This window comes from Orcinus orca, chromosome 14 (genome assembly GCF_937001465.1).
Source record: "Orcinus orca chromosome 14, mOrcOrc1.1, whole genome shotgun sequence".
Lineage (NCBI taxonomy): Eukaryota > Metazoa > Chordata > Mammalia > Artiodactyla > Delphinidae > Orcinus > Orcinus orca.
In genome coordinates, this window is record NC_064572.1 from 10,472,786 (window position 1) to 10,498,167 (window position 25,382).

General features: G+C 42.3%; 1 protein-coding gene across 7 annotated transcripts in view; it reads right to left on the reverse strand.

Moving 5' to 3' along the window:
• PCNX2 (pecanex 2) overlaps positions 1-25,382 on the reverse strand; it is a 274,063-nt gene that overhangs the window by 156,514 nt on the left and 92,167 nt on the right. For all 7 annotated transcript variants that reach the window (XR_007471226.1, XM_033408945.2, XM_049696787.1 and 4 more), the window contains 2 exons: positions 9,415-9,524; positions 7,358-7,454 (listed from right to left, as the gene is read on the reverse strand). Coding sequence is in view for 6 of the 7 variants with exons in the window: in XM_033408945.2 (XP_033264836.1) it covers positions 7,358-7,454; positions 9,415-9,524 (207 nt within the window). In the remaining variant the exon portion in view is untranslated. The remainder of the gene's footprint in view (positions 1-7,357; positions 7,455-9,414; positions 9,525-25,382) is intronic.

Consider the following 25,382-nt stretch of genomic DNA (forward strand, 5'->3'; position numbering starts at 1 on the left):
TAACTTTTATCAAATTCGTAACAAATATTTTTACCAATTTGCATTTTATTGCCCTTTTTTACATATAGAAATTTAAAATTTTTATGCACTCAAATCTGTGTGTGTGTGTGCACGCACGCACGTGTGTGTTATTTTTATCTTATAGATTCCATGGTCTGGAAAATCATTTGCTTTCTTGAATTTGAATAAATGTTTGATGTTATTTCATGCTCTTTATTGAAAATTTCTTTTACATTTTTAAAAACGCAAGCCATGCATACAGAAAAATGTATAAAATAAGTACGTACAATTTCAGAATAATTGTAAAGTGAATGCCTCAGTGACCACGCCTGGTTGAAGGAAATCTAGCATTCCCAGCCCCCAAAAAGCCCCTTTTATGTGGTTCCCTGATCATAAATCCTTCTTTCCCCTCTTGGGGTTCCCTATCAACTATCCTGATTGATGAAAATCATTTTCTTGCTTTAAAAAAATGAATGTTTGCTACTTATGTTCGTAACTGTAAGCAGCTTAGTTTGCATACTTCTCCCCAACAGATGGTACCATACAGTACGTATCTGTTTGCGTCTTGCTTCCTTTGCTCAACATTGTGTGGTTAAAATTCACCATATATAGCTCTAGTAAGGTCTTTTCCTTTGCTGAAGGGGACATTCTACTGTGGGTGGAATTTCCAGTGGCTTCAGTGTGGGGCTCTTGTGAACAAATGCTATGATGAGCAATCTTATATGTGTATTTTGGTACAGATGTGCAAGATTTGTTCCAGGGTAAATATGTATTTAGAAGTAGAATTGCTGGCTGTAGTGTATATGTACCTTCAATTTTATAATACCAGACTGTTTCCAAAACAGACATACGAATTTACACTACCACCAGCAGTGCATGAGAGTTCCCTTGTGCCACACTTTTGTCAACACTTAGTATTGTGAGAACTTTAATTTTTTGTCTGGTTGGTGTGAAATGGTAACTCAGTGTGGTTTTAGGTTGGAGTTTCCTGATTAGTAATTAGATTGCATATATAGTCATGTTTTAGCCATTTATATTTACCCACTTTTAATTGAGATATATGGCTTTCTTACTGATTTTTAGGAATTTTATGTTTCATCATGACACTAGTGCTTTATCAACTATATATATTTTAAAAATTGTTTCCCATTCTGTGGCTTGTTTAAGTCTTTTTTGTGTATTATTTGATAAATCAAAGGTCATAATTTTAATGAATTTGAATTTTTGTGTTATTTAAAAAATTTTTCCTACGCTGATATAAAGATAATTTCCTTCATTATGATTCTAAGTGCTTTCAGGATTTGTCCTCTCATATTTAGGTGTGTGATCCATCTGGAATTGACTTTTAAGTATAGTGTAACAGAGGAGTCCTATTATATTTTATTACTTAGAAGAACTTCTATTTTTTTTTCATTCCTTTTTTCCTTCTATACAGGGTTGGAACTTACATGGTTTGTTTCTATTCCTTTAGTAGTTATACTAAACAATCCAACATGCAGGCTTATCACAGTCTAAATTTAATCAATATTTTAATTCATCTTCTGGACATGACTAAGAACTTTCAAGTCTTGGAGTCCATTTCTCCTCCCATCCAAACTTGTATGTTATTGTACTCACATATTTCAATTCTACTTTACATTTTTTAAGCCAACCATACACTCACTACGGTTTTATACAGTTAAACTTTATTTAGATTTACTAATGTATTTGCCACTTTCTCTTCTCTTTGTGCTTTCTTGCAAATTAGACCATCTGAGATCACTTTCTGTTGAACACTGTCCTTCAGAATTACATTCAGTGAGAATCTCTCAGCATTTTTCTAAAATATTTTTATTTTGTCCTCATTCTTGAAAGATATTTTCACTGGGTACAGAATTCTAGCTTGGCAGTTACTTGCTTTACAGAACTTCAAATCTATCAAGCTGTCTTCTGGTTTCTACTATTGCTTTTGATAACGGAGCATTGAGGCTGTCATTCATTTGCATGTAATCTGTTCCTTCTGTTTAACCAATTTAAGACGGTCTGTATCTTTGGTGTACTGCAGTTTCACTATGTTTTGTTCATTGTGAATTCTTCTTTAATTTATCCTGCTTATGATTCACCAGAATTCTTTTTGTTTGTTTGTTTTTTTGCTGTACGCGGGCCTCTCACTGCCGTGGCCTCTCCTGTCATGGAGCACAGGCTCCGGACGCACAGGCTCAGCGGCCATGGCTCACGGGTGCAGCTGCTCTGCGGCACGTGGGATCTTCCCGGACCTGGGCACGAACCCGTGTCCCCTGCATCGGCAGGCGGACTCTCAACCACTGCGCCACCAGGGAAGCCCTCACCAGAATTCTTAAATCTCTGATCAGTGTCTTTCATCAGTTATGGTAAATAGTCAAATATTATCTCATCAAATATTCATTATATGCTTCAGTCTCTCTCCCTTTTTTCTGGAATTCTGATTAGATATATAGTATATCTTCTTACTCCATCCTTCATGCCTCTGCATCTCTGTTTCATATTTCCTAATTTTTTGTCTATCAGTGTTGCATTCTGGATACTTTCTTCTGTCTTGATCTTTCAGTTCACTAATTCTCTCTTCAGAGATATCTAATCTCCCGTGTGTGTGTGTGTGTGTGTGTGTGTGTGTGTGTGTGTGTGTGTGTGTGTGTTTACTTTAATTGCTTCATTTTGTTTGTTTAGGAAGGACTCTCTGGTTCTCTTTCAAACATTCTGGATCATTTGATATATTTTCTGTTGTCTATACATTTTAAGGCTTTTATTTCTTTAAACACAGTAAGTAGAGTTGTTTCAAATCTACATCTGATCCTTCCAATATCTGAAGTGTTTGCAAACCTATTTCTGCTGGTTCTTTGTTTTTCTGTGTAGTTTTAAACTTTATTGAAAGCTGCTCATATCCCTTAGAAAATTGGTTTTGGGAACGCTTGGAGACCTAGGAGGAAGGAATCCTTTAGAGAGGATTCATGTTTTTGTTTTTGGTTTTCTGTCATGAGGTATTTCCAGCTGGGGGCCACTTTAAGCTACATTCATAAATTGAGGGGGTTTGTACCATCCAGATATTAGCACTTGTACTGCAAATCAATGGAGATGATTCTTTTGTTCAACCCTGGAGTGAGTTTGCTTGCATTCCCCTGGCATTGTAGAGGGTGGAATGGATTCCTTCTGGTTCATTCTTCCACTGAGAGTGGGCCCTTAGTGTCCCAGGCTGATGAGCAGATGGTCTCCCCTTGGACACCCACTTTGGCAGGCTTGGGCTTTCATTTCTCCTCCCCACAGTTGGAGGGCTGAAAACCAAGGCTCAAGGTCCCCTGGTTAGGCAGATGTGCAGGTTCCCTTTTTCACTTAAATTCTGACTTGATAATTCCTTATTATTTTGTCAGTTTTTTGTCACATTTAAGAAAGATTTTTTCATTTCATTTTATTTTATTGAACTATAGTTGATTTACAATGTCATGTTCATCTCAGGTGTACAGCAAAGTGACTCATAGATGTATATATGTATTTTTTTCAGATTTTTTCACTTATAGATTATTATAAAGTATTGAGTATAGGTCCCTGTGCTCTACAGTAGGTCCTTGTTTATTATCTATTTTATATATAGTAGTGTGTATGTGTTAATCCCATCCTCCTAAGAAAGACTTTTTTGTATTTTATTCAGAATTTTCAGTATTAATCAGCAGAGTTTGGTTATAATAACAATATACCAGAGATGGAAAATACCAGAGATGGAAAAGTATCATTTGATCTCTCCTTCCCTCTCTCTAACTTGGTGTCTGGGGAGGGATTAACACATGAAATTCTTTTTCACATCCCACTACTAAAGAACTACTTCAGCACCATACACTGAATAATCAATTCCTGATTGTGACATTAAATTTTCACATAATCCATTCATATAAATAATTTGTCTCTTTTCTGTGTTTTACTGACCTCACTAACCCCATTCTCTAATCTTGGATGAGTCTCATATTTTTTCCTGATTACTCAATCTTTATAATGTACTTTAAACCTCAAAGTGCTAAGTTCCTCTTTCTTATTCTTCTTTTTCAGATTTTTTAAGCTATTATTAACTGCTATACTTCTAAATGAACCTTAGAATTATTTCCCCAAGTTGTGAATATAATTCCTTCAGAACTGTCTTGAACTACAGTAAACCTATAAATTTATTAGAAAGAATTGGCATTTAAGAAATTTCAGCCTTCCTATACAAAATCAGGTTATGTCTGTTTATCACCACTTATTCAGAACTTCATTTACATTTTAATAGACTGCTGTAGCTTTCTTTATTTCTGACACTACTTGTTAAAATCATTCTATTATCAACTCATAGATTTTGTTGCTATCGTTGAGTTCAACCATGTTTTCGTTATATCGTCTATGTTATTTCTGATATGTTAGAATGCTCTTGTTTTCTATCGTGAGTTCAACCATGTTTTCGTTATATCTTCTATGTTATTTCTGATATGTTAGAATGCTCTTGTTTTTCTGATTTTTTTTGTCTCTGGTGGTATTTATGAATTCTCTTATTAATCACAGTCGACTTCAATAAACTTTTCTATGCATTCTTTACGTATGTAATAATGTAATCTACACTTCTTTCTCTTTCAGGACTTAACACTAGCCAGAATTTCTAAAACACTATTCAATAAAATTAATGTTTTGTTGCCTATTTTAATGATAAATCCATGCATGTTTAGCTAATAACTCTATTAGCTCTTAGTACACAGAATGTTTTAAATCCACTGTGGCATTTTATGTAACACTTCATGCTCCAACCCTAATAAGAAGTTTAAGAAGCCCTGATCCAACACTACACACCCAGTAGATTTAGACAGCATGGGGGCTGGAGAAATCTATGTGATACAACCAATTGTTTAAAAGAAGCTGTCTGAATAATACCGATAAAAATTAATTTTGTTTGTTTGTCTCTAGATACAATGAAAATAACAAATCTGAATGCGATAGTTAGCTAGTGGGAAGCAGCCGCCTAGCACAGGGAGATGAACTTGGTGCTTTGCGATGACCTAGAGGGGTGGGATAGGGAGGGTGGGAGGGAGGCTCAAGAGGGAGGGGATATGGGGACATATGTATGCCTATGGCTGATTCACTTTTTTGTGCAACAGAAACTAACAGGGTATTGTGAAGCAATTATACTCCAATAAAGATCTATTTAAAAAAAAAAAAAACATTGAAAGTGATGAAAATGAGTGAGGGTACAAACGGAAAGACCGTGCTAATAAGGCATATGGAAAACGACTAACCTGGCAAACCACTAGTGGAAAGTTTATATTTTTATTAACCATTGAACTGTGGTAATAAACTTTGTGTGCATAACCTGTGTTGCTCATATAGAATAAACCCACTGACAGAGCTCTGGTTATCTCCATTTCTAGATCAATGTCCCTTAAAGCACAGTCTGTGGGTCCCCTGAACAGAATCACCTGGGTGGACAGTCTCATTAATATGCAGATCCCCAGGCCCTGCCCCAGGCCAAGTGGATCAGAATAGAAGGAAGGGCTGGAAAACAGATCAAATGAGGCTCCCTAGGGGTTTCTCATATAAACTAAGATGTAAGGGAAGAGAGACAGAGACAGGGAAAGAGAGAGACAAAGAGAGAATAAGAGAGCCAGAGAGACATAAAGAAACAAAATCAGAAACAAGGAGGGAAATTTCATCCCTGCACGATGACATGAAAGGTATTATACATCAAGATGTAGAAGCTGAACCTGAGAGCCTCGTGAAAATGTTATAATGAGATGAGAAGACTTTTCAGAGAGAGGAACACACACATCATAGTAAATCACCTACAAGGTATGCGTTCGACATGGTACAAAGCATTTCAAAGTATATTAAAACCAAGTAAGGCAACACCTAACCCATCACGGCTAATCATGCTAATGAAATGTCTGCTAGGCAAATTTCTTGTCAGATTTCATTGTAATTTATACATTATTTTTACTGCAATAAATGAGAAAGCATCTTCATCATTCATGGAATCAAGGAACATCTGTGGGGATAGTTTTTTCAAATATCCATGGGAAACTCTTGGGTAGACTTCGGGCCCCCAGGACTTTCACAGAAATCCATCTGGGAATGTGAGTTTGATCTCGTCCCTCTAAGTTTCCTGGTATAAATATTAGAGGTCAGGTTGTTGATGCTACTTTTGAACGTCAAATGTCTTCTCTGTTATCTGCCATCTCATCAGCTCTGGAAGCTTCACCTCACACCTTGCTTCCAAGTGTATCTCAGCCTTTATGACACAGTTACACAGTGCTGGATGTCAATTATACCTCAATAAAACTAGAAGGAGAAAATTAATTCAGCAATTAACCAACCCTTATTCCTAGTGATTTGTGTTTTCATTCCCTTTGGTGACAGACAAGCCTCAGTGCTTTAGCTTGAACTGTAACCACACTCAAAGGCACAGAGGTCTGAGGATGAATTCTTTCAAATGCTATCATGTTGCTATGAGTCTTGCATATTGTCTCGAAATGGTGGATTGCAATTTAACTCATCTAAATTCAATGGAATGTACTGGGTATCCATGAGGCACAGATACTGTGGAGACCAGGACAAATGAGACATGGCTCCTAGAGGCGCTTGCAATCAATAGCCCATTAACTGCTTTTCCTTTGATCTGTCATTCTTAAAAATTCAGAAAAAGCATGGCTGGGAGGCAGCTGACTGCTCCAAGCTCAGTACTCGAATGGGAGATTATGTGACCAATGAGCATTGCTTTTCAAACTATTAAGGTTTGGACGTTGATACCAAAGAGATATACCTGCTCCAAGCCACTTCCCTGGTGAACAGAGAAAGCATCATTCTTTCACAACCTTTTCTTTCTTTCTTTCTTCCTTCTTTTCCTCCTTCCTTTCCCTCTCCTGTGCTCCAACCAATACGGTGGCTCCTTCTGCAACATCCCAGACATAAGTCTAAAGCCCAAGCGCCCCTCCCAAGGGATTTACAGATGTCAGCCTTGAACCCAAAGACCCAGGAAAGAGCTCCCTGAGCTCAGCACGAGGCTAAGGCAAGGACGTGGAGAGGAGAGTGGTAGTGGGGTGGGCAGGGCACATCAAGAATGCAGTTTGGCTGAATGTTTAATTGACAAGCTTTTCTTCACGCCCATCCCACCTGCTGCTTGGGGCCAGCAGTGGGCGGAATTGTCTGAACAGGGCTCATTCGAACATCCAGGCAAACTGCATCAGTTGAGGACCAAGTGAGCACCTGTGGCAGGTGTGCACCGCATCCACCCTCCAGAGGCTCAAAGGGTCCACACGGGGCAGGCAGCTCATGGTCTATTCCACACCAAGTCAAGTGGTGGTCCTGCATACATTATACAACACAAATGTCTCACCACAGAATCTTTCATCTTCTTGGGGAGAGGGTCTGCAGCCAACTCTTCCAGATTTTGATGTAAAAACTTATGAAGCAATCTGCACTGAATAAAGGACCTGAAAATGGAAAAACACACACGGGTTTTACTTTTTAAAATATGTGCCTATTCCAAGGTTTGAGGTAAACAGCTTCACCTTAGACCTCACACTCACAAATGACAAAAGCCAGCGCTCTCTCCTTTAGATAATTCGTAATACAGAAAAAGAGGTGCATGTTCAAGTGACCACAAAGACAACAGTTGAACTTCAAATTCCATCCTGATTACAGTAAGTCCCCTACATATGAACGAGCTCCGTTCCAAGAGGGTATTCCTAAGTCCAACAGAGTTAGCCTAGGTACCCAACTAACACAATCGGCTATCTAGGACTGTACTGTAATAGGTTTATAATAATTTTCACACAAATAATACATAAAAAACAGACAGAAAAAAATAAAGAAAACATTTTTAATCTTACAGTACAGTCCCTTGAAAAGTACAGTAGTCCAGTACAACACCTGGCATACTGGGGCAGATATCGAGTGAACAGGCAAGAAGAGGTACTGACTGGGGTAGGGAGAGGAGGTGGGAGATGGCAGAGCTGAAGGATCGTCCATCAGCAACAGGAGACGGAGGGCAAGCTGCAATTTCACGCACGCCTGACGTGATTGGAAATGCGAACACACGTTTGCATCTTTGAAAGTTCGCAACTTGAAGGTTCCTGTGTAGGGGACTTACTGCGAAGCTGTTGAGGACCACAGGAGGTATCGGTACCCCCGACTGCCAACTGCTAGCTAAGCTCATGGAGATCCTCTATTTCGGTCAGATCAAAATACAGAACAATATTTGATAAGAAAATTTGTGCTATCAACATTTAACCTTTCCCCATTTTCCACGCCTTTCATCTTGCTGTACCTGACGGCCTAAAATTATAATTTTTCGGACCCCCAAACAGTTGTGGTTATCTTAAGTCAATAGCTCCCGTTAAGTGTGGAGAAGTTACATGAGATGACTGATTGACTAACTGGATTGACTGACTGCTCCCTGAAACTATGGCATCACATGAAGGGTTTTCAGTTCCAAAGTGCATATTTATCAAAAACTTGAAAGATAACAAATAAAGGGAAGACTGGAAAGTACATTCTCAAGGGACTAAGCGTTAGTATTAAATGCCTTTTAAAACTTTGGCACACACTTCACTTTAAATCCAGAGGGCACTGCCACACTAAGAGCAAAACACAACAGAACAAAACTTTTCCTTTCAGAGATGCCAGTCTAGTCTCCCCAGGGCAGCTGCCTGGCATAAAGCCAGCGATGCCACTTTGTGGACCCAGAGAGGGTACTTGCGAAGGTTGGTGCTTCTCGTATGACTCACCGAGGGAAAGTCAAAGACAGGGCTTGGGTGCAAGAGGCCATCTGTTCCTGGCCTTGCGAATTTCACTCCAAAAGCACCAGAGCAAAGGTTATATGTGCCCTAGAACTTGACCCCTGATTTTCATTCATTTCCGGTCGGTCCTGCATTTCTCCCACCATCGCCCGGGACCCAGCTGGTTTAACGGGAAAGAGTCCAAGCACCATGAGCTCTGGATGAGAGAGCAAGGCTGCAGGACCAGGGGACAGCTGTGTGTGTGTGTGGTGGGGGGGGGGTGTATGTGTGTGTATGTGCGGGGTGTGTGTGTGGTATGTGTCTGTGTGTGTGTGGTGTGTGTGTGGTGTGTCTGTGTGTGTGGTGTGTGTGTGGTGTGTCTGTGTCTGTGTGTGTGGTGTGTGTGTCTGTGTCTGTGTGGTGTGTGGTGTCTGTGTCTCTGTGTCTGTGTGTGTGTGTGTGTGGTGTGTGTGTCTGTGTCTGTGTGTGTGTGGTGTGTGGTGTCTGTGTGTGTCTGTGTCTGTGTGTGTCTGTGTGTGTGGTGTGTGTGTGGTGTCTGTGTGTGTCTGTGTGTGTGTGTGTGGTGTGTCTGTGTGTGTGTGTGGTGTGTCTGTGTCTGTGTCTGTGTGTGGTGTGTGTGTCGGTGTGTGGTATGTGTGTCTGCGTTACTCACAGGAGCACAGAGGGGTCGCTGCTCTGTCTGCTCAGATGGTAGGAAAGCGCAACCAGGAGGCCACAGAAGGCAGAGAACAGTGCTGGGATGTGCTGCGTGCTCCAGGGTTCCTGAGCAAAAGATCAGAGAGCCAAGTCACTCCACGCCTGGGTGCAGAAAACGCTTAGCAGGTGTCCCTGAGGTCCAGCTGGTGGACGCAGTGTCCTGTGATCACTCCTGCCAACGGGCATCCAAGCACCTGATGGCTCCCCAGCCTGTGAATGTACAAGCATCGATTTTGACAAGGGATTGGCTATGGGGGGCGGGGGCACATTTGAAACAAATGGTGCATATTTATGAAAACACATTAACATCACCTTTTCTGAAATTCAGTTTAGGATTTTTATAAGATGTAGCATTAAACACGTGTTGCCTCTTTTGAATTAAATATAATAATAATCAAATAAAAACTGTATTTCTTAATATTTATTTAATGTTTATTTATTCAAAAGGTAGTAGACAGGGCTCCCCTGGTGGCACAGTGGTTGAGAGTCCGCCTGCCGATGCAGGGGACACGGGTTCGTGCCCCGGTCCGGGAAGATCCCACATGCCGCGGAGCGGCTGGGCCCGTGAGCCATGGCCACTGAGCCTGCGCGTCCGGAGCCTGTGCTCTGCAACGGGAGAGGCCACAGCAGTGAGAGGCCCACGTACCACAAAAAAAATAAATCGATAAATAAATAAAATCTAAAAAATTAAATGCAAAGGCCCCCTCCCCCCCGTTACCCTGGAAAGCCATGGCGCTCTCTTCTCTCCTTTGGTGCCCACCAGCCTTGCAAGAGGCTCCTCACCAGCCAGTGCATCTGTCACGTGGGGCAGCCCCTCCCCCACGGGTACAGCACCTCCTCACAGCATGGGCTTCAAGCTGGGCAGACCTGGATTTGAATCCTGGTCCTGCCAGGGATGAGCTGTGTGGCCTTGGCTAAGTTACTTAACATCTCTGAGCATCGTGTTAGTTTCCTCTTCTTTAGAAAGGGAAAATAATACATAGGCAGGGGTTGCTGCAAGGGTACTTTTCTGTATGCTGGGCCATTTTTTTAAGCTTTTGGTATGAGACGGTTCAACACAGCCCCTTCTTGGTGACTGGTACCCAGGGCTCTGAGCCAGACTGTCCTGGGCTGTTCCCTGTCCATCATCCCCACAGTCAGCTGGTCCTAATGTGTTACTGATGCATCTTTCAATGCATCTCCAATTTGTCCCTTCCTTTCATTGCATCGTACTGGGTCAGGCATCCACTGCCTTGTTCCGGGGCTACTGTTAATAGCTTCATAGTGGGAAGATCTTGCAATCTCCATATCCCTCCCCACTCCACCGACTCCACGATTCACCCTCCACAACACAAAAGAGTGGTCCTCTTCCCATAAAAGGCAAATCAATCACGACTGCCCTTCACTCAGTATTTTTCAGTGATTCCTCATTGCCTACCGAAAAAATCTACTCCACAGGAAGCTAGCGAAGCCAATTAGGATCCAGCCCTAGTTCAACTTTTCAGCCTCCTTCTGCACATTTAGTAGAAGCACAGCAGCAAAACCATAAAGATGTGTTGCTTCCTGGCCCCCCTGCCTTCGCACACAAAGCTGCATCTGCCCAGAGAGCTCTTCCACTCTGACCCTAGTCCACTCTCCTCTGCCTGGTGAACTCCTACCCATGCTTCAGTGCCCAGTATAAGAAGTCCCACCTGCCTGGTGCTGTCTCCCTCATTTCCCAGGCAGATATAAGCTCTCCCCTTGCATCAGAACCATCGTTAAACACGTTTTCTTCAGCATTTAAGATACCTCACTCCTGTTATGGGCATGGGTAGGACTTGCCCCCTCTGGATTCCCTGCAGAGGGGCAGTTTGCATCTCTTCCCTGTACTTGGCACCAATGTTAGCACATCAACCTGTCCTTGAGAGAATAAGGTTTCAGTTTTCATGATTACACCAGTCCATCTTCTATGACCTGTGAGGAAAAAAATGTTTCAGCAAGAAAAGAGGGTGAAGACATTAAGTAGCTTAGAGCAAATGTGTATCAGGCAGTGAAATGTCACAGAAATGATTAGACTATTAGAGGGAAGGTATCTCATGACCTGAAAACTAATTTTTTTCATTCAAACAGCACCCCCAGTAACAGACAATTTATTCTGGAACTTGGGAATTTTATTGTTGCTTGAAAGTTCATTCATGAAACATTTATTGGCCACTTGCTATGTGTCAGGCACCAAAGAGCACACCTCGGAGGAGGACAGCACAGGTGTCTGGGGAGGGAAGAACATGAGTAACTGTAATAAAGTGTGACAGGTGATGGACGGTGAGGTGCCTGCTGCTGGGTGCTCACCAGGCAAGAAGCCGAGGCTCCAGTGAGTCCAGGGATTGGCGTTTAAGTGGAGCCCCGCACAGAAGAAACGTGGAGAACACAGTCGTTCCCCCGCAGGGGCTTCTCGAGGACCAAGCTGGGCTCTGGGGTGCCGTGGGTGGATGGAGCTGACCCCAGCTATCCTCACGTCTGTTCCTCCTCTCCCTGCCCCGGACACCCACCTGCAGCTTCTCCCCTTTTATTTCATACTTGGCTGTTACAAAAACACAGCCAAAAAGTTTTCCGAAAGAGAAAAACCTGCTAAATGCTATTTCCTCCCACTGTTTCCTCTGCGTTTGCCTCTGCTGCATGTTTTATACACAATTTCGTGAAGACGGAGGGCTTCCTTTTACATGCAGCCCATAAAAAAATGCAAACACTAGAAAAAATTCACTATGAGAAGGATTTAGTAACCGTGACCATGGAAATAATGGTCCCTGCACGGAACAAAGGAAAAGTCAGGGGAATACGCATCGGCGGAAGTGAATTCCAGGCTCATCACTTCCTGGAATGAATGATTCTGTGGAAGGGACTTAACTTCGCATTGGCTCAGCTTCTGCTTCTGTAAAAAAGGTGACAATGACACTCTTCTTGAAATATTGCTGCAATGCCTTGATGAGATTTGAAACGGCCTTGCACACTGCAAAGCAGTATGTCGATGTTCGTTTTTTATTAATTGGAAAAGAAAGGGCGCCCATGATGGATGGTCTTTGCAGAGAATAAATTAAAGCCAAACTAAATATATTTAAATAATTAAGTTTACCTACTTTGATTCACCCAATACCCCTTATCTAATTCTTCTCTCATTTATTCTCTACTTAATTAAATCCCTGCAGTACAAACGTGAAAGGGCAGCTACCCCTCCCAGTACTGAGGGACCCTCCCTCTTTACCTACTAAAATAGCAGTTGGTAGAAAAGGGAAGAGGAGGTAAAAATATCTAATGGGAAACAGATATTTTCCCATTGGGGTTAGAGGAGAGGGACATTGTCCCCCTTCTGCTTCCCAGCATTTATCTCTGCTTGTGACTGCAGATCTGTATAAAGATTGTGTGATTAACCCATGACCCTTCCACTGGTCAAGCCCGTTGACAGCAGGGACTCGTCTGTTTCACCCCAGTGTATTCTGAGCACCCTGTGCAGGGTCCAGGCCCTGAAAGGCCCTTACTGAATATGTATGGAACTGATGCTCTGGATTTGAGCACCCATCACTGCCTTACTCTACGATGCAGACCTAAGAAGGGAACCGCACGGATCATTTCATTTAGGTATCTTCAGGACACAGAAGGTTGGTCTTTCCCAGTGCAGAGCAGTAGTTCAAAGCATGGGCTCTGGCTAGGACTGCCAGCTTCAATCCCAACTCTGCTGACTATTAGCACAAAGATACTACGCAAGCTTTTACGCCTCAGTTTCCTTATCTTAGATAATACCGCTTAGGGTTGCTGTAAATATTATATGAAATATTGTGTGTAAAATACTTAGTAGCCAGTCTAAAATGCTCAATGAATGTTTGCTATGATACTGTCTCAGTAGATTCAGGCTGCTATAACAAATATCATAGACATATGATATCATAAACAGCAGAAATGTACTGCTCACAGCTCTGGAGGCTGGGAAGGCCAAGATAAGGTGCCAGCAAATTTGGTGTCTGGTGAGAATCCACCTTCTGGTTCACAGCTGGCATATCTTCATATAATGGAAGGGGTGAGGGCGTTTTTCCGGCCTGTTTCAGAAGGGCACTAATACCAATCACGAGGGTGTCATCCTCATGACCCAATCACCTTCCAAAGGCCCCCACCTCTTAATGCCATCATCTTTGGAGTTAGGATTTCAACATATGAATTTAGGGGAACACAAACATTCAGACCAGAGCAGATACATAAGAGGACTGAGGACTGCAACAAAATCACATTTCCTGAAAAGAATTAGAATTGACCTTTAGTAGGGTCCTTCTCTGAGAGTCCAAGAGAAAAACAATGATTTCTGTAGATCCCTTATATCCTTCTGTTTGTGTACTACAGACAGAAAATAAGAAAACAGGAAGTCTTCTACAGAATGCAAGTCTGACCTTGCCAAGATATGATATTATTATGTCAAGGTGTACAATCTGAACTGACAGACCTTATTAGGGGTAGTTCTCATTTGTTATTTTAATCTGTTGCATTCCTTCTGGTGTCTGTCCTGTATTAGTAAAAGTCTACATTCATCCTTCCATACATGTGATTTCTTTGAGCATAACCAATAGCTTCAAGATAAATTGTTAGACATGAATGAACAGCACTGTGGCCGCAGGGACAGGACAGAAGGAATGAATATTTTCTTCAACAAGGTAAAAGTGAGGTGATGCCAGAATGGCGTACTTCTTCTTCCAAGAAGAAGCATGGGGTGAAGGATCGCGAGGAATCCATATTCCAGGTGTGGCTTTGTGTGTTTTCTCCCTCAACCTCAGATCTTCACACAACTCTTTCTTAGAAAGAACCGGGGCTCACCTGAGCTTGGGCAGATTGTAAAAAGGCAGACCACCAGGATCTTCTTAGGCTTACTACTGGAAATCCCCTCAAGCTCCAAGTTCTTAACTTGTTCATTTTTTCAACAGATACAGTTACATAATATATAAAATAGGAGGCAAATTTCTCAGGGAAGCAAGGATAGGAAGGACTATTTGGATAGATACATGAGTTATTTTTTTCGTGTTTAGAATGCCAAAGTTTGCAAAACCATGCTATCTTCAGGAAAGATTATTTTAGATTTGGAAGAGATCTCAACTGAGCCAACCTCACCCCTGGACCAAATTATTGGTCAAGTAAGAAGACAGGGAGAATGGAAAAGACTTACCAAAGGTGGCAAGACCGACCAAGCCCTGGTTCAGTGCACTGTATCTTACACCACCCTAAATACTTGTACAGCTCACTGTGCACAGTATGTGGACATCTCATGACTTTCCATTTAAAAGGCTTGGCGCAGTGGTTAAGAATCTGCCTGCCAATGCAGGGGACACGGGTTCAATCCCTAGTCCAGGAAGATCCCACATGCTGCAGAGCAACTAAGCCTGCGCACTGCAACTACTGAGCCTGAACTCTAGAGCCTGTGAGCCACAACTACTGAACCCATGTGCCCCAACTACTAAGCCCGTGTGCTGCAACTACTGAAGCTCGTGCACCTAGAGCCCATGCTCCGCAACAAGAGAAGCCACTGCAATGAGAAGCCCGTGCACCACAATGAAGAGTAGCCCCTGCTCGCCGCAACTAGTGAAAGCCCTCACGCAGCCACGAAGACCCAACACAGCCAAAATAAATAAATAAATAATAAATAAAAAGGCTTGGGATCACTATAACTTAGAAGTTTCCAGCTTTCCAGGCTGTTTCATTCATGTATCATCCCCCATTCAATAGTGCTGGACATCTTTTCAGTTAACTGCCTGTGTTGGGGTTTGTTGTAACACATGGTAGGGTGATAGCCCAGAGGAAGAAGTCATCTGAGAGGAGCTCAGAGGAAGCTCCATGAAGGACTGAGTAAGGAGCTGGATTGTAAAAGTGATTGGGAATAACCTGGGAAGACCATATTCCAAGTCATGCAAGGGTAAAATGCTTCGATGCTGCAGGACCCTGCATTCAAGCATGGCCTGGACATGCTTCAGGATGGGTACGGCTGGGTGCAATTCTACAGGTACCACTGTTAAGCATATAGATATATAGATAAAAGAATGGGAAATAGTTAAGCATGAAGAAACACTGAAAGGAAATGACCTTTATGGTTTATCAACCCGTAATTTTCTGCACTGGGAAGAGAGGTGGCTGGGCGCCATCAACTCTGAAGATAAAACTAAAGGAAATAAGCTTCAACCTCAGCAAGGGCATCTGGATGTAATCTAAGGAAGAACTTCCTGACATTGATGATTCAATAAGGTACAATTAGGAAAACATTAGCATTTCCTCTTCCCAAATTATTTCAAAACACAGATATTTTCCATGGAGAGGTAAGAGACAAGCTCACCTGAGAAAGAAGGAAGGAAGAGACACTTGATGAAAGCTTTTCTCCTCACGCTTTCATTGTGTAGGAACATATTACTGTTTTAACATCTCTGCAATTTAACACACACACAACTAAATAAACTGAGAACAAGAAGGAACTCTTCAGAATCATTTTACAGAATTAAGATTTGCGGGGGCGGGGGGAACACAGCAAGATAAAATGGCTTTGCCCCTTTTTTCCACTCCTTTCTCCTTAATCTCCCGATCCCTCTCCAGGCTGTTCAGTCCTAAGTCACTCCACCTGCGTTCAAGCCCTAGTCCAGGAAGATCCCACATGCCACAGAGCAACTAAACCCGTGTGCCACAACTACTGAGCTTGTGCCCTAGAGCCCGGGAGCCACAACTACTGAGCCGTGTGCCACAACTACTGAGCCCGTGTGCCACAACCACTGAGCCCGTGAGCCACAACTACTGAGCTCGTGAGCCACAACTACTGAGCCCGCGTGCCACAACCAATGAGCCCGTGAGCCACAACTATTGAGTCCACATGCCATAACTACTGAGCCCATGTGCCACAACTACTTAGCCCACAAGCCGCAACTACTGAGCCCGCATGCCACAACTACTGAGCCTGCACTCTAGAGACTGCGAGCCACAACCACTGAGCCCACATGCCACAATCACTGAGCCCGCGAGCCACAACTACTGAGTCCGCATACCATAACTACTGAGCCCGTATGCTGCAACTACTTAGCCCATGAGCCGCAACTACTGAGCCCACGTGCCACAACTACTGAACCCATGTGCTGCAACTACTGAGCCCGCGAGCTGCAAATACTGAAGCCCGCGAGCCGCAACTACTGAAGCCCGCGAGCCTAGAACCCGCACTCTGCAACGAGAAGGCATTGCAATGAGAAGCCTGTGCACTGCAATGAAGAGCAGCCCCTGCTTGCCACAACTAGAGAAAGCCCACGCACAGCAACAAGGACCCAACACAGCCAAAAAGAAATAAAATTAAATATTGAAGGAAAAAAAAAGACCAACACGGAAGTTGATGGGACTTTCCACAGCTGCAGGAGCACCTAGGAACCAAACTTCTAGCAGGAGTTGAGCTTGTTGAGTCAGAAATACAGTAAAAAAAAATGCATTTAAGGATGTTTTTATTTTAATTTTTATTTTGGGATAAAGAAGAAAATGTTGACACTTGAGGAAGAAGAGAACCACTGACGTGAAGAGAGATTTTGAAACAAAATGATCAAATGCACTGGGTGTCTATCTGAAAGGTTTAGTTCAGTGGTGAGTCTCATTTCTGCAGAGAGAAGCAGAAAGGAAGAGAGGAAGTACTGACTGACATTTCTAGCGGATTTTTTAAAAGAACTTTCATATTTTAAACATCCATGTATTGACATTAGTCTTGAATTTTATTATATACATATAATTTATTTACTCAGACACATATGCACACAAATACATATTTTATTTTTGGAGAGAGATAAGGTTTTAAACAATCTATCACCCACTGATAATGAAGTGTAGACCATGTGACAGTTTGCTTAAAATTAACATCCCTAATTGCTTTGAGAGGTGTCTCATGGTCCCTGAGCTGGGAATGATATGGATAGATGAGTGCTGGCCTCATAAAACTCCCCCAGGTTTTGAAATATTTTTATGAGGTAGAAATAAAACTGTCTAATAGTCCTACAATTCTGTGGTAGATTTCATATGCATTTGGGAATTCTTTTGATGAAAATACACAGGGAAGTTCAGCTTTGTATAAAAGTACTTTCTGAAGAGAATCCTAGTTTCAGCATTTTTTTCCTTCAAAAGTTTAGACATCTCTATGATGGAATTTACAGGGCAAACTAATTGAGGGTTTGGTTATAAAGGGAATGCAAATGGACCAAGTTCTCACTTTGCTATGCCCTTCATATCAGATTCACACACTTTCTTTTAAGGGAAGAGCCATGGATTTTTCTGAGCCCATTGAATATCCAGGCATTTCTGAACCCAGGTTTCCACACATCCTAGAATAAGCTCTAGATCATATCACTTTCTCTCTGATGTAAGTCCTACTTCTAGGACTATTTGGACAGGAATCTTAGACTTAAGTGAAAGGAGATCTGTGCCCTTGAAGCTCCAGAACTCAGCAAGATCAGATGTGTCTCCCAGTCCTGTACTCTGCACTCTGTTCATAGTTCACGGCCACGGGTCACCATGCGGCCGGCCGGCACTTGCAAACATGCACTGGGCACCCTCCCCGGCGTCCAGTGCTCAGCCCGTAGCAGCCCCAGTTGACATTCCTGGTAGACCCTAGACACCCAGAGGGGCAGCCCCATGGCCTATCACGGAGCCTGATTCACAGCAGTCAGTCAACATGTGTTCAGTAAATAAACGAATGATCAGGGTAACAGATACGATGAATAAGACTTCACTGTCTACTAAAAGTAGGTTTTCCTCACCTCATACTCTTCTTTCATTTTGGTGCAAAAGCAGCATATGCTTATGATTCAAGACTATTTTACTAGGAATTCCCTGGTGGTCCAGTGGTTAGGACGCCACGCTTCCACTACAGGGGGCACGGGTTCGATTCCTGGTCGGGGAACTAAGACCCCTCGTGCCGTAGGGTGCGGCCAGTGAAATAAAATAAAATAAAATAACTAAAATGCTAGATTAAAAAAAGACTGTTTTACTTTTTGGAATAGGTATCAGGGGAAAATCAGCTCATTCACTAGCAAGAAAGACCGACAGGTACCGTCCAAACCTACGTGACAGACACCATCCAACATAGCTAAATATAGATAAATAAGCGTGCACACACACACACACACACACACACACACACACACACGAACTTTTGGGAAAATACTGACATTTACTTTCCTCCTCATAGCCTTCTTCTCAGTTATCTGCATTTACTCAATCCAAAGTATATAGAGCATCTATTATGTAACACCGGACTTTTAGCAGAATATGAAAAGAAGCATATATAAACCGCAGTCATGACCTTCACGAGTTCATGATGAAACTGGGGGTGAAGAAAAGTACACACAAAGAGCAACAACAGTAATAGCACCGACGTATCGAGCAACGGCTTCACTGGCCACTTTACATGCACTGTCACGTTCAGATTATAGCAAACCTTAAAGGCAGGGATCGCTCATTTTAAACATGAGGAAACAGAGGGCTTTTCTGTACTAGTTATCGTGGGAGAATCTATTTCCCACAGAACAGATTATATTCAGGATAAACAAGTATTGACATGAACACCAAAAGGACAACATTGCCCACGGACTTTGGAAGGAAGGTAGACTTCTGCTGGCATGGCTATAGCACAAGCATATTCCTCCATCTGTACTGGGGCCACCGCTGCTCGTACTAGAATTCTCTTGTCCACCCAACTTCCCCACTCCAAACTGGACAGCCACTGAATCCTACCAATACTGATTTCACTACATTTCTTGGATTGGACCCTTTCAAACTCTCTGCTTCCTACCCAAACCTGACTCCAGATCTTACTTTACTCAGCAATTGCAAGTCCATTTTGAACAACTGAGGTATCATTCTTCTTCCTGTTTTTCCCCCAAATCAGTGTCCAGTGCCACTGTCAGAGGCATCCAACTCCAGCTTGAGGATCCCGACAATCCGGTGTTAACTGGGCCTGGAGATCAATGACACGCGTTTAACTTTCTAGGAAGGGAATGTGACAGGAAGTACTCACAGCCCATCTAGTGTCCATCTGCCCTTCCTCCCCACCAGTCATCGCTTCCTTACTAGCTATTCAGGCAGCTGAAAGACTTGTAACTCCCATCCGCTTGCAGCTAGAAGTGACACGGTTCTAGCCATAAAATATAATCTGGAGTCTAGTGTAATAAAAGTGAATTAAAACTTGGATTTCGTTTGCAGGCGTATTACTATTAGCATCACCACCATTATGTTCATCAACATCATCACCATCAACTAAGGATGCTAATAATAATTTCCACTTGTATTTGTTTTCTACTGCAGTGTAACAAATCCCCACAAACAGTGGCTTAAACAACACAAAGTATGATCTCACAGTGTCCTGCCTCAGCCACCTGGGCGTGACCGCCTCCTCTGCTCGGGGTCGCAGCAGGCTGAATTCACAGTGCTGCCCAGGGCTGCAGTCTTACCTGAGCCTTGAGTCCTCTTCCAACCTCACTTCTGGCTGGCAGAATTCAGTTTCTTGCAGCTATAGGACTGAATTTTCTTGCTGGCTTTGCTGGGATCTGCTCCAGATCTGAGAGGCCATCCTTAGGACGTGGGGTCCTCTGCATAGGCTATTTGCAGCACAGCTGTTTACTTCTTCGAGGCCACGGGGACGGTGTCTGCTGTTTCTTCTGTCTCTGACCTCTAGTCCTTCTTTTAAAGGGCTTGTCTGATTCGGTCAGACCCATCCAGATAATCTCCCTTTTGACTGACTTAAAGCTAACTGACTAGGTACCTTAATTACACCTCAAAATCCTTCCACCTTTGCCAGATGATGTAACCTAATTACAAGAGGGACACCCTATCATACTCACGGGTCCTGCCCACGCTCAAGGGGCAGAAATTACACAGGGGGCTGGAGTCTTGGGGCAATCTCAGAACCTTGCGCACCACACCATTTAATGAAAACCCCTGAGCTATAGACACTTTATATATATTATCAATTTAATTTCATTCACCTCTGACAACATTCATATGAAGTAGGTATTACTAATCCATTTTACAATGGAAAAAATAAAACAACGTGAATTAGCCACGTGCCCTTAGGCAGATAACGTCAGCACTCTGTGCTCACATTCACCACTGGAACATAGAAATGCTATGATCTTCCTTATGTATGACATGGAGCTATAATAACGGGCAAATGAGAAAACACTTGGGAAATTATTCCGAAAATTAAAGTACCATCGATCTGCAAGGTATCCTATATGCCTGCGAACGGTTCTTTTGCCTAGAAAAATATATTTATACTTCGAATGTGCTAGGGAGGATGGTACAGAAGTCAGATTTTTGAAAAGATACAAGATCTGGGATCCGTGATGTGTGATGTTAAGTCACTTAATCGCTCTCTGGACCTTCATTTCCTCATTTTAAGTAATAAAATGAAGGGTTTGGGACAGGGGATATGTAAGGTCTATTTCAGAACTAAAACTATTCTAGAACTATGAGTTTGTTTTATATTTATATTAGATTTTAAGACCTGAATCCAGGGGAAATGCCATTGTTTTAGCTGTAACCCTGCAGTACCTAAAAGGATATGGGGAAAACTCTCCCACAGCAGTTGTTAACGATGCTTGGGAAACATTAAATTATAATAATTTACCTCAACCCCTGGACGCCCTTGCCATCAATAAAATAGAATCTCTTTATAAGGGATAATAAGCAATAGAAATCATGGCTTATCCAGACATATAGAAAGCCCAGCTAATTAACTACTGAGCCATCTCTCTAGGGAGCAAATATTCCGGTTGTTTCTGTACATCACTTGACAGTGATGTAGTAGTTAAGTAGTTAAGTCAATGAGGGAGTCCGTTTACATGTTACTTGCTACCATCTTGGATGAGTCAAAAAGAATATGAAATTAAAAGAGGAATAAAATGTCTTCCCCTAATTAATATTCCAGAGAGCAAAATTAAATGCCATTCCCTCAATCTGCTTCTATCAAGTGAGAATAATAAAAATCAAGGATGTAAATACATATCAAGACCCAGATAGAGGAACGCATCTCCGGGAAGGCAGCTGACACGCTGAAATTGTTCACAAGGGCCCATCAATCCATCACGGCACAGCAGAGATAAAAGGGGGAAAAAAGTCAATTCTAGGAGCGAAAAGTGTAAGCATAAAAGTCATAAACAAAAGCGTCGTTAAACAAGAAGTGGAATCACAGCTCTGGATAAGTATGTTGAGTTGAAGGTGGGTGAGCTTCTTTTTTTTCCTAAGGATGCCCTCGCCAATTTGTTAAACACATTTGTGCAATGCACAGCATTTAATAGGCGCTGTTTTTAAAGGGGAGAGTCTATCTGAGACCTTTAGAAAACTCAGGACTTACAAATGAGAAGGGAGAAATGCACACTGCTCTATTTTTAACTAAAAGGTGTTTCAAAATATAGATAGAACATTAAGATTCTCTAACAACAGATCCAACTATTTACCACAAGTGATGCTTGTTCTGTGCTGAGCAAGGAAGTCAGTACCTCTTTGAGATTAAATAAATCTTTCAAAGTACCCCCGTTTCACCTGGTAAAAAGCCTGTTTCAACACATAAGTAAACCCCAGAGCCTCTGAAGTGTTCAGTCCCATCACAGAGTTGGCAGCGAGCTTTCAAAGTGGAATCTATTAACTTTGATCCAACAGTGACTTACGCCGATGGCAGGCCATAAACAGAAAGAAAAACAGAAAGAGAAGTCTCAGCCCAGGAGAGTAAATAGATCTTATCTCTTGGACCAGCTCTGATCAGTTGGTACTGGCTGCCTGTACTACTGTCTGGGCACCGCGGAGCCCTGCTGACCTCAGTGAGAAGAAATGCTGTGATCAATGAGCAACGTCTGCTATGAGGAGGGAGTCGGACTTGGGGAGGTGAGGGAATGACAGCATCTGTCCCACAGCTAGGTAAAAACCCAGAAAACTTCTTCTTGAATACCAGATTCTTCAACAGCTTCCAAAACCCTCTAAGAATTTTGCAAGAAAAAGTCATTTAACAATCCCAGGAGCGTACATTACTTTTGATAATGAGCCTTCAACACTTGTCAACGGAATTCCCTGGTGGTCCAGTGGTTAGGACTTGGTGCTTTCACTGAGGGGGTGCCCCGGGTTCGATCCCTGGTGGGGGAACTAAGATCCTGCAAGCCGTGCAGCGTGGCAAAAAAAAAAAAACAAAAAAAAACACTTGCTATAAGAAATGGGTTTTTCAGAGCATACACCTTCTCCTTTAGGAATTAATCTAAGAAGTCCCATGAGTTGTTCTTTTGTGGAAAGCATCTGAGTATGGAAGAATATTCTGTCTTCTATAGATTCAACCATGATTCTATTACCAATGAATTATTTTTTACTATCAAATGAGGCTTACCTGCTCAAAAGCATGAAGCATGACACAAAGGTTCATCATAAATCAAAGATTTAGAGTAAACAGTTATGATTTAGCGGTGAGACAGCTGACGGAGAATCCGGAAGCAACGTTTTTGGTCTGACCACTCATGGAGTGACTTGGGACGTCAACTGGGAACTTTTTAACACCTTGTTTCCATCACAGCGGAGGCCATCAGCTCGTCTATGGCATTCAACAACCTTAGAGCTGATGACCTCTTTTTGCTATAGTTCCTTTCAGGCAACCAGTATTCTTGTGACGCACATCATACCCAATGGACCAAAAACATACACTTTTAGCCTCGCATGAAAGATTGTCTGTAACTTTGATATATCCTGCTGACATATCCAGTCATCCCTATCCTTCACCATCAGTAGGTTAATATCCTTACCATCTCCTCCATCTGCCATGATCATTCATTCCTAACTCTGACGAAACTGTTTCACATGCCTGACTGCATACTCTATGGCAAAGTTCTCAGCCCAACCGCAAAACGTTTGAAGGCTGCACGAAACCACCACCTCCTCTGATGGGTTTTCTCTTTTCTGATCATCCACAGCATGTCATCAGCTTTGATGAATGTTAAACTCCTGAGAAAGAACTGACTGTTTCTACTCTCATATCACTATAGTACCTGGCAAAGTCATTTCTTTTTTAAAATTAATTTATTCATTTATTTTTGGCTGTGTTGGGTCTTCATTGCTGTGCACGGGCTTTCTCTAGTTGCGGCGAGCAGGGGTTACTCTTCATTGCGGTGCGCGGGCTTCTCATTTGCGGTGGCTTCTCTTGTTGTGGAACACGGGCTCTAGGTGCGCAGGCTTCAGCAGTTGCGGCACGCGGGCTCAGTAGTTGTGGCGCACGGGCTTAGTTGCTCCGCGGCATGTGGGATCTTCCCGGAGCAGGGCTCGAACCTATGTCCCCTGCATTGGCAGGCGGATTCTTAACCACTGTGCCACCAGGGAAGTCCCTGGAAAAGTCCTTTCTAAACAAAGAAATATATGTTGCAGTGAATATGAACTGTTCAGCTCCTGCTTCAGTTACAGAGAGCTTGCATGTTCCCATTTCCATTAACCAAAGAAAAGAATATTTCCATCAGATACCATTTGCTGCTCAAGGTTGCAAAGAAGGATGAAGTATTGGGTCCTGGTCAAAATGGCATGAAAAATACAGGGAACACTTACTATATATATAACAGATAATGAATAAGGACCTACTATATAGCACAGGGAATTCTTCTAAGTACTCTGTAATGACCTATATCCACTCTTAAAAAGAGTGGATATATGTATATGTATAACTGATTCACTTTGCTGTACAGCAGAAACTAACACAACATTGTAAATCAACTATACTCCAATAAAATTTTTTAAAAAAAAAAAGAACACAGGGAACTAGCTTTCCTCCTCCCATTAAATGTCCAATAAATATTCAAAAAGAAAAAAGCATCAATCCATACTGGGAACTAGAGAAAGTACTTGTGCATGAGCCATAGGCTTTGAGGAATTTATGCTGGATCTTATCTTACAGATGAGACTAGCCTGAAAGAAGATGTTGACATCTGATACATGACTGAAATTCCCACTCTCTATTTCAGAGAGAGAGAGAAGTGTATTGAGGAAGTAAGCAGGACAGGATCTCACTAAATCCCTGCTGACATCAACTAAATCAGAGGTGGAAGGGCTGGAGTTAAGGCAGGCCAGGGGGTTGGCAGACAACATCATGCCTGGACTCAGACATCTGTGGATGGCAGCGTTTGGACCCCTCGGCCGTATTGGAGGCAACAGGTTTTATCTGGTCAGTCCAAGGGTCGGGATGTAGGAGCAAAGAGGACGAAGTAAAGACAAGCACTGTCCCAGGTATCTCATTCGTATCCCTGGAATGAAGATTCCTGATAGAACCACCTAAAAGCCCATGAATAACATATTTTTCCAGGGGAAAGATATATCTGAACTGGTGGTATGTTACTGAAACACTCTTTGTTTCACTTTCTTCTCTTCCTGTATTTTAAACCTGAGGTACCTCTAGAAAGATGTGGTCAGGGAGCCTTAAATTTTTCTGACAGAAGTCAGCTCAATTTCTGCTTGACTCCCAGACAGGGGTCACAATTCAAATGTCTACCTGCACAGACAGGTGATATAAACACATGTAATCATGGGTCAGGTAGAAGAGATGATAGGGTATGATGAGACCTGTGTGTTTGGGGCAGCTGTGACTCAATATTCAGTTTCAGTAGGTTGTTATGAAATGGAAGGTTCCTGGTACATCTTAATTTCCCAACAAATATTTGTTGTTGTTTTTCTTCTTGTTCTTGTTGAAATAAGAAACTCTAGATACCATACGAGAACACGAAGGAACAATATAAAGAGAAGTAGACCATGAAAACAGGAATGAGAGACGTGAACGGCAAACACACACAACAAAAAAAGATTATAAAAAAATTTAAAACAGACCATGTAAACAAAATCAATAATATCATTAATCAAAAAATAATAGGGAGAGGGCTTCCCTGGTGGCGCAGTGGTTGAGAGTCTGCCTGCCGA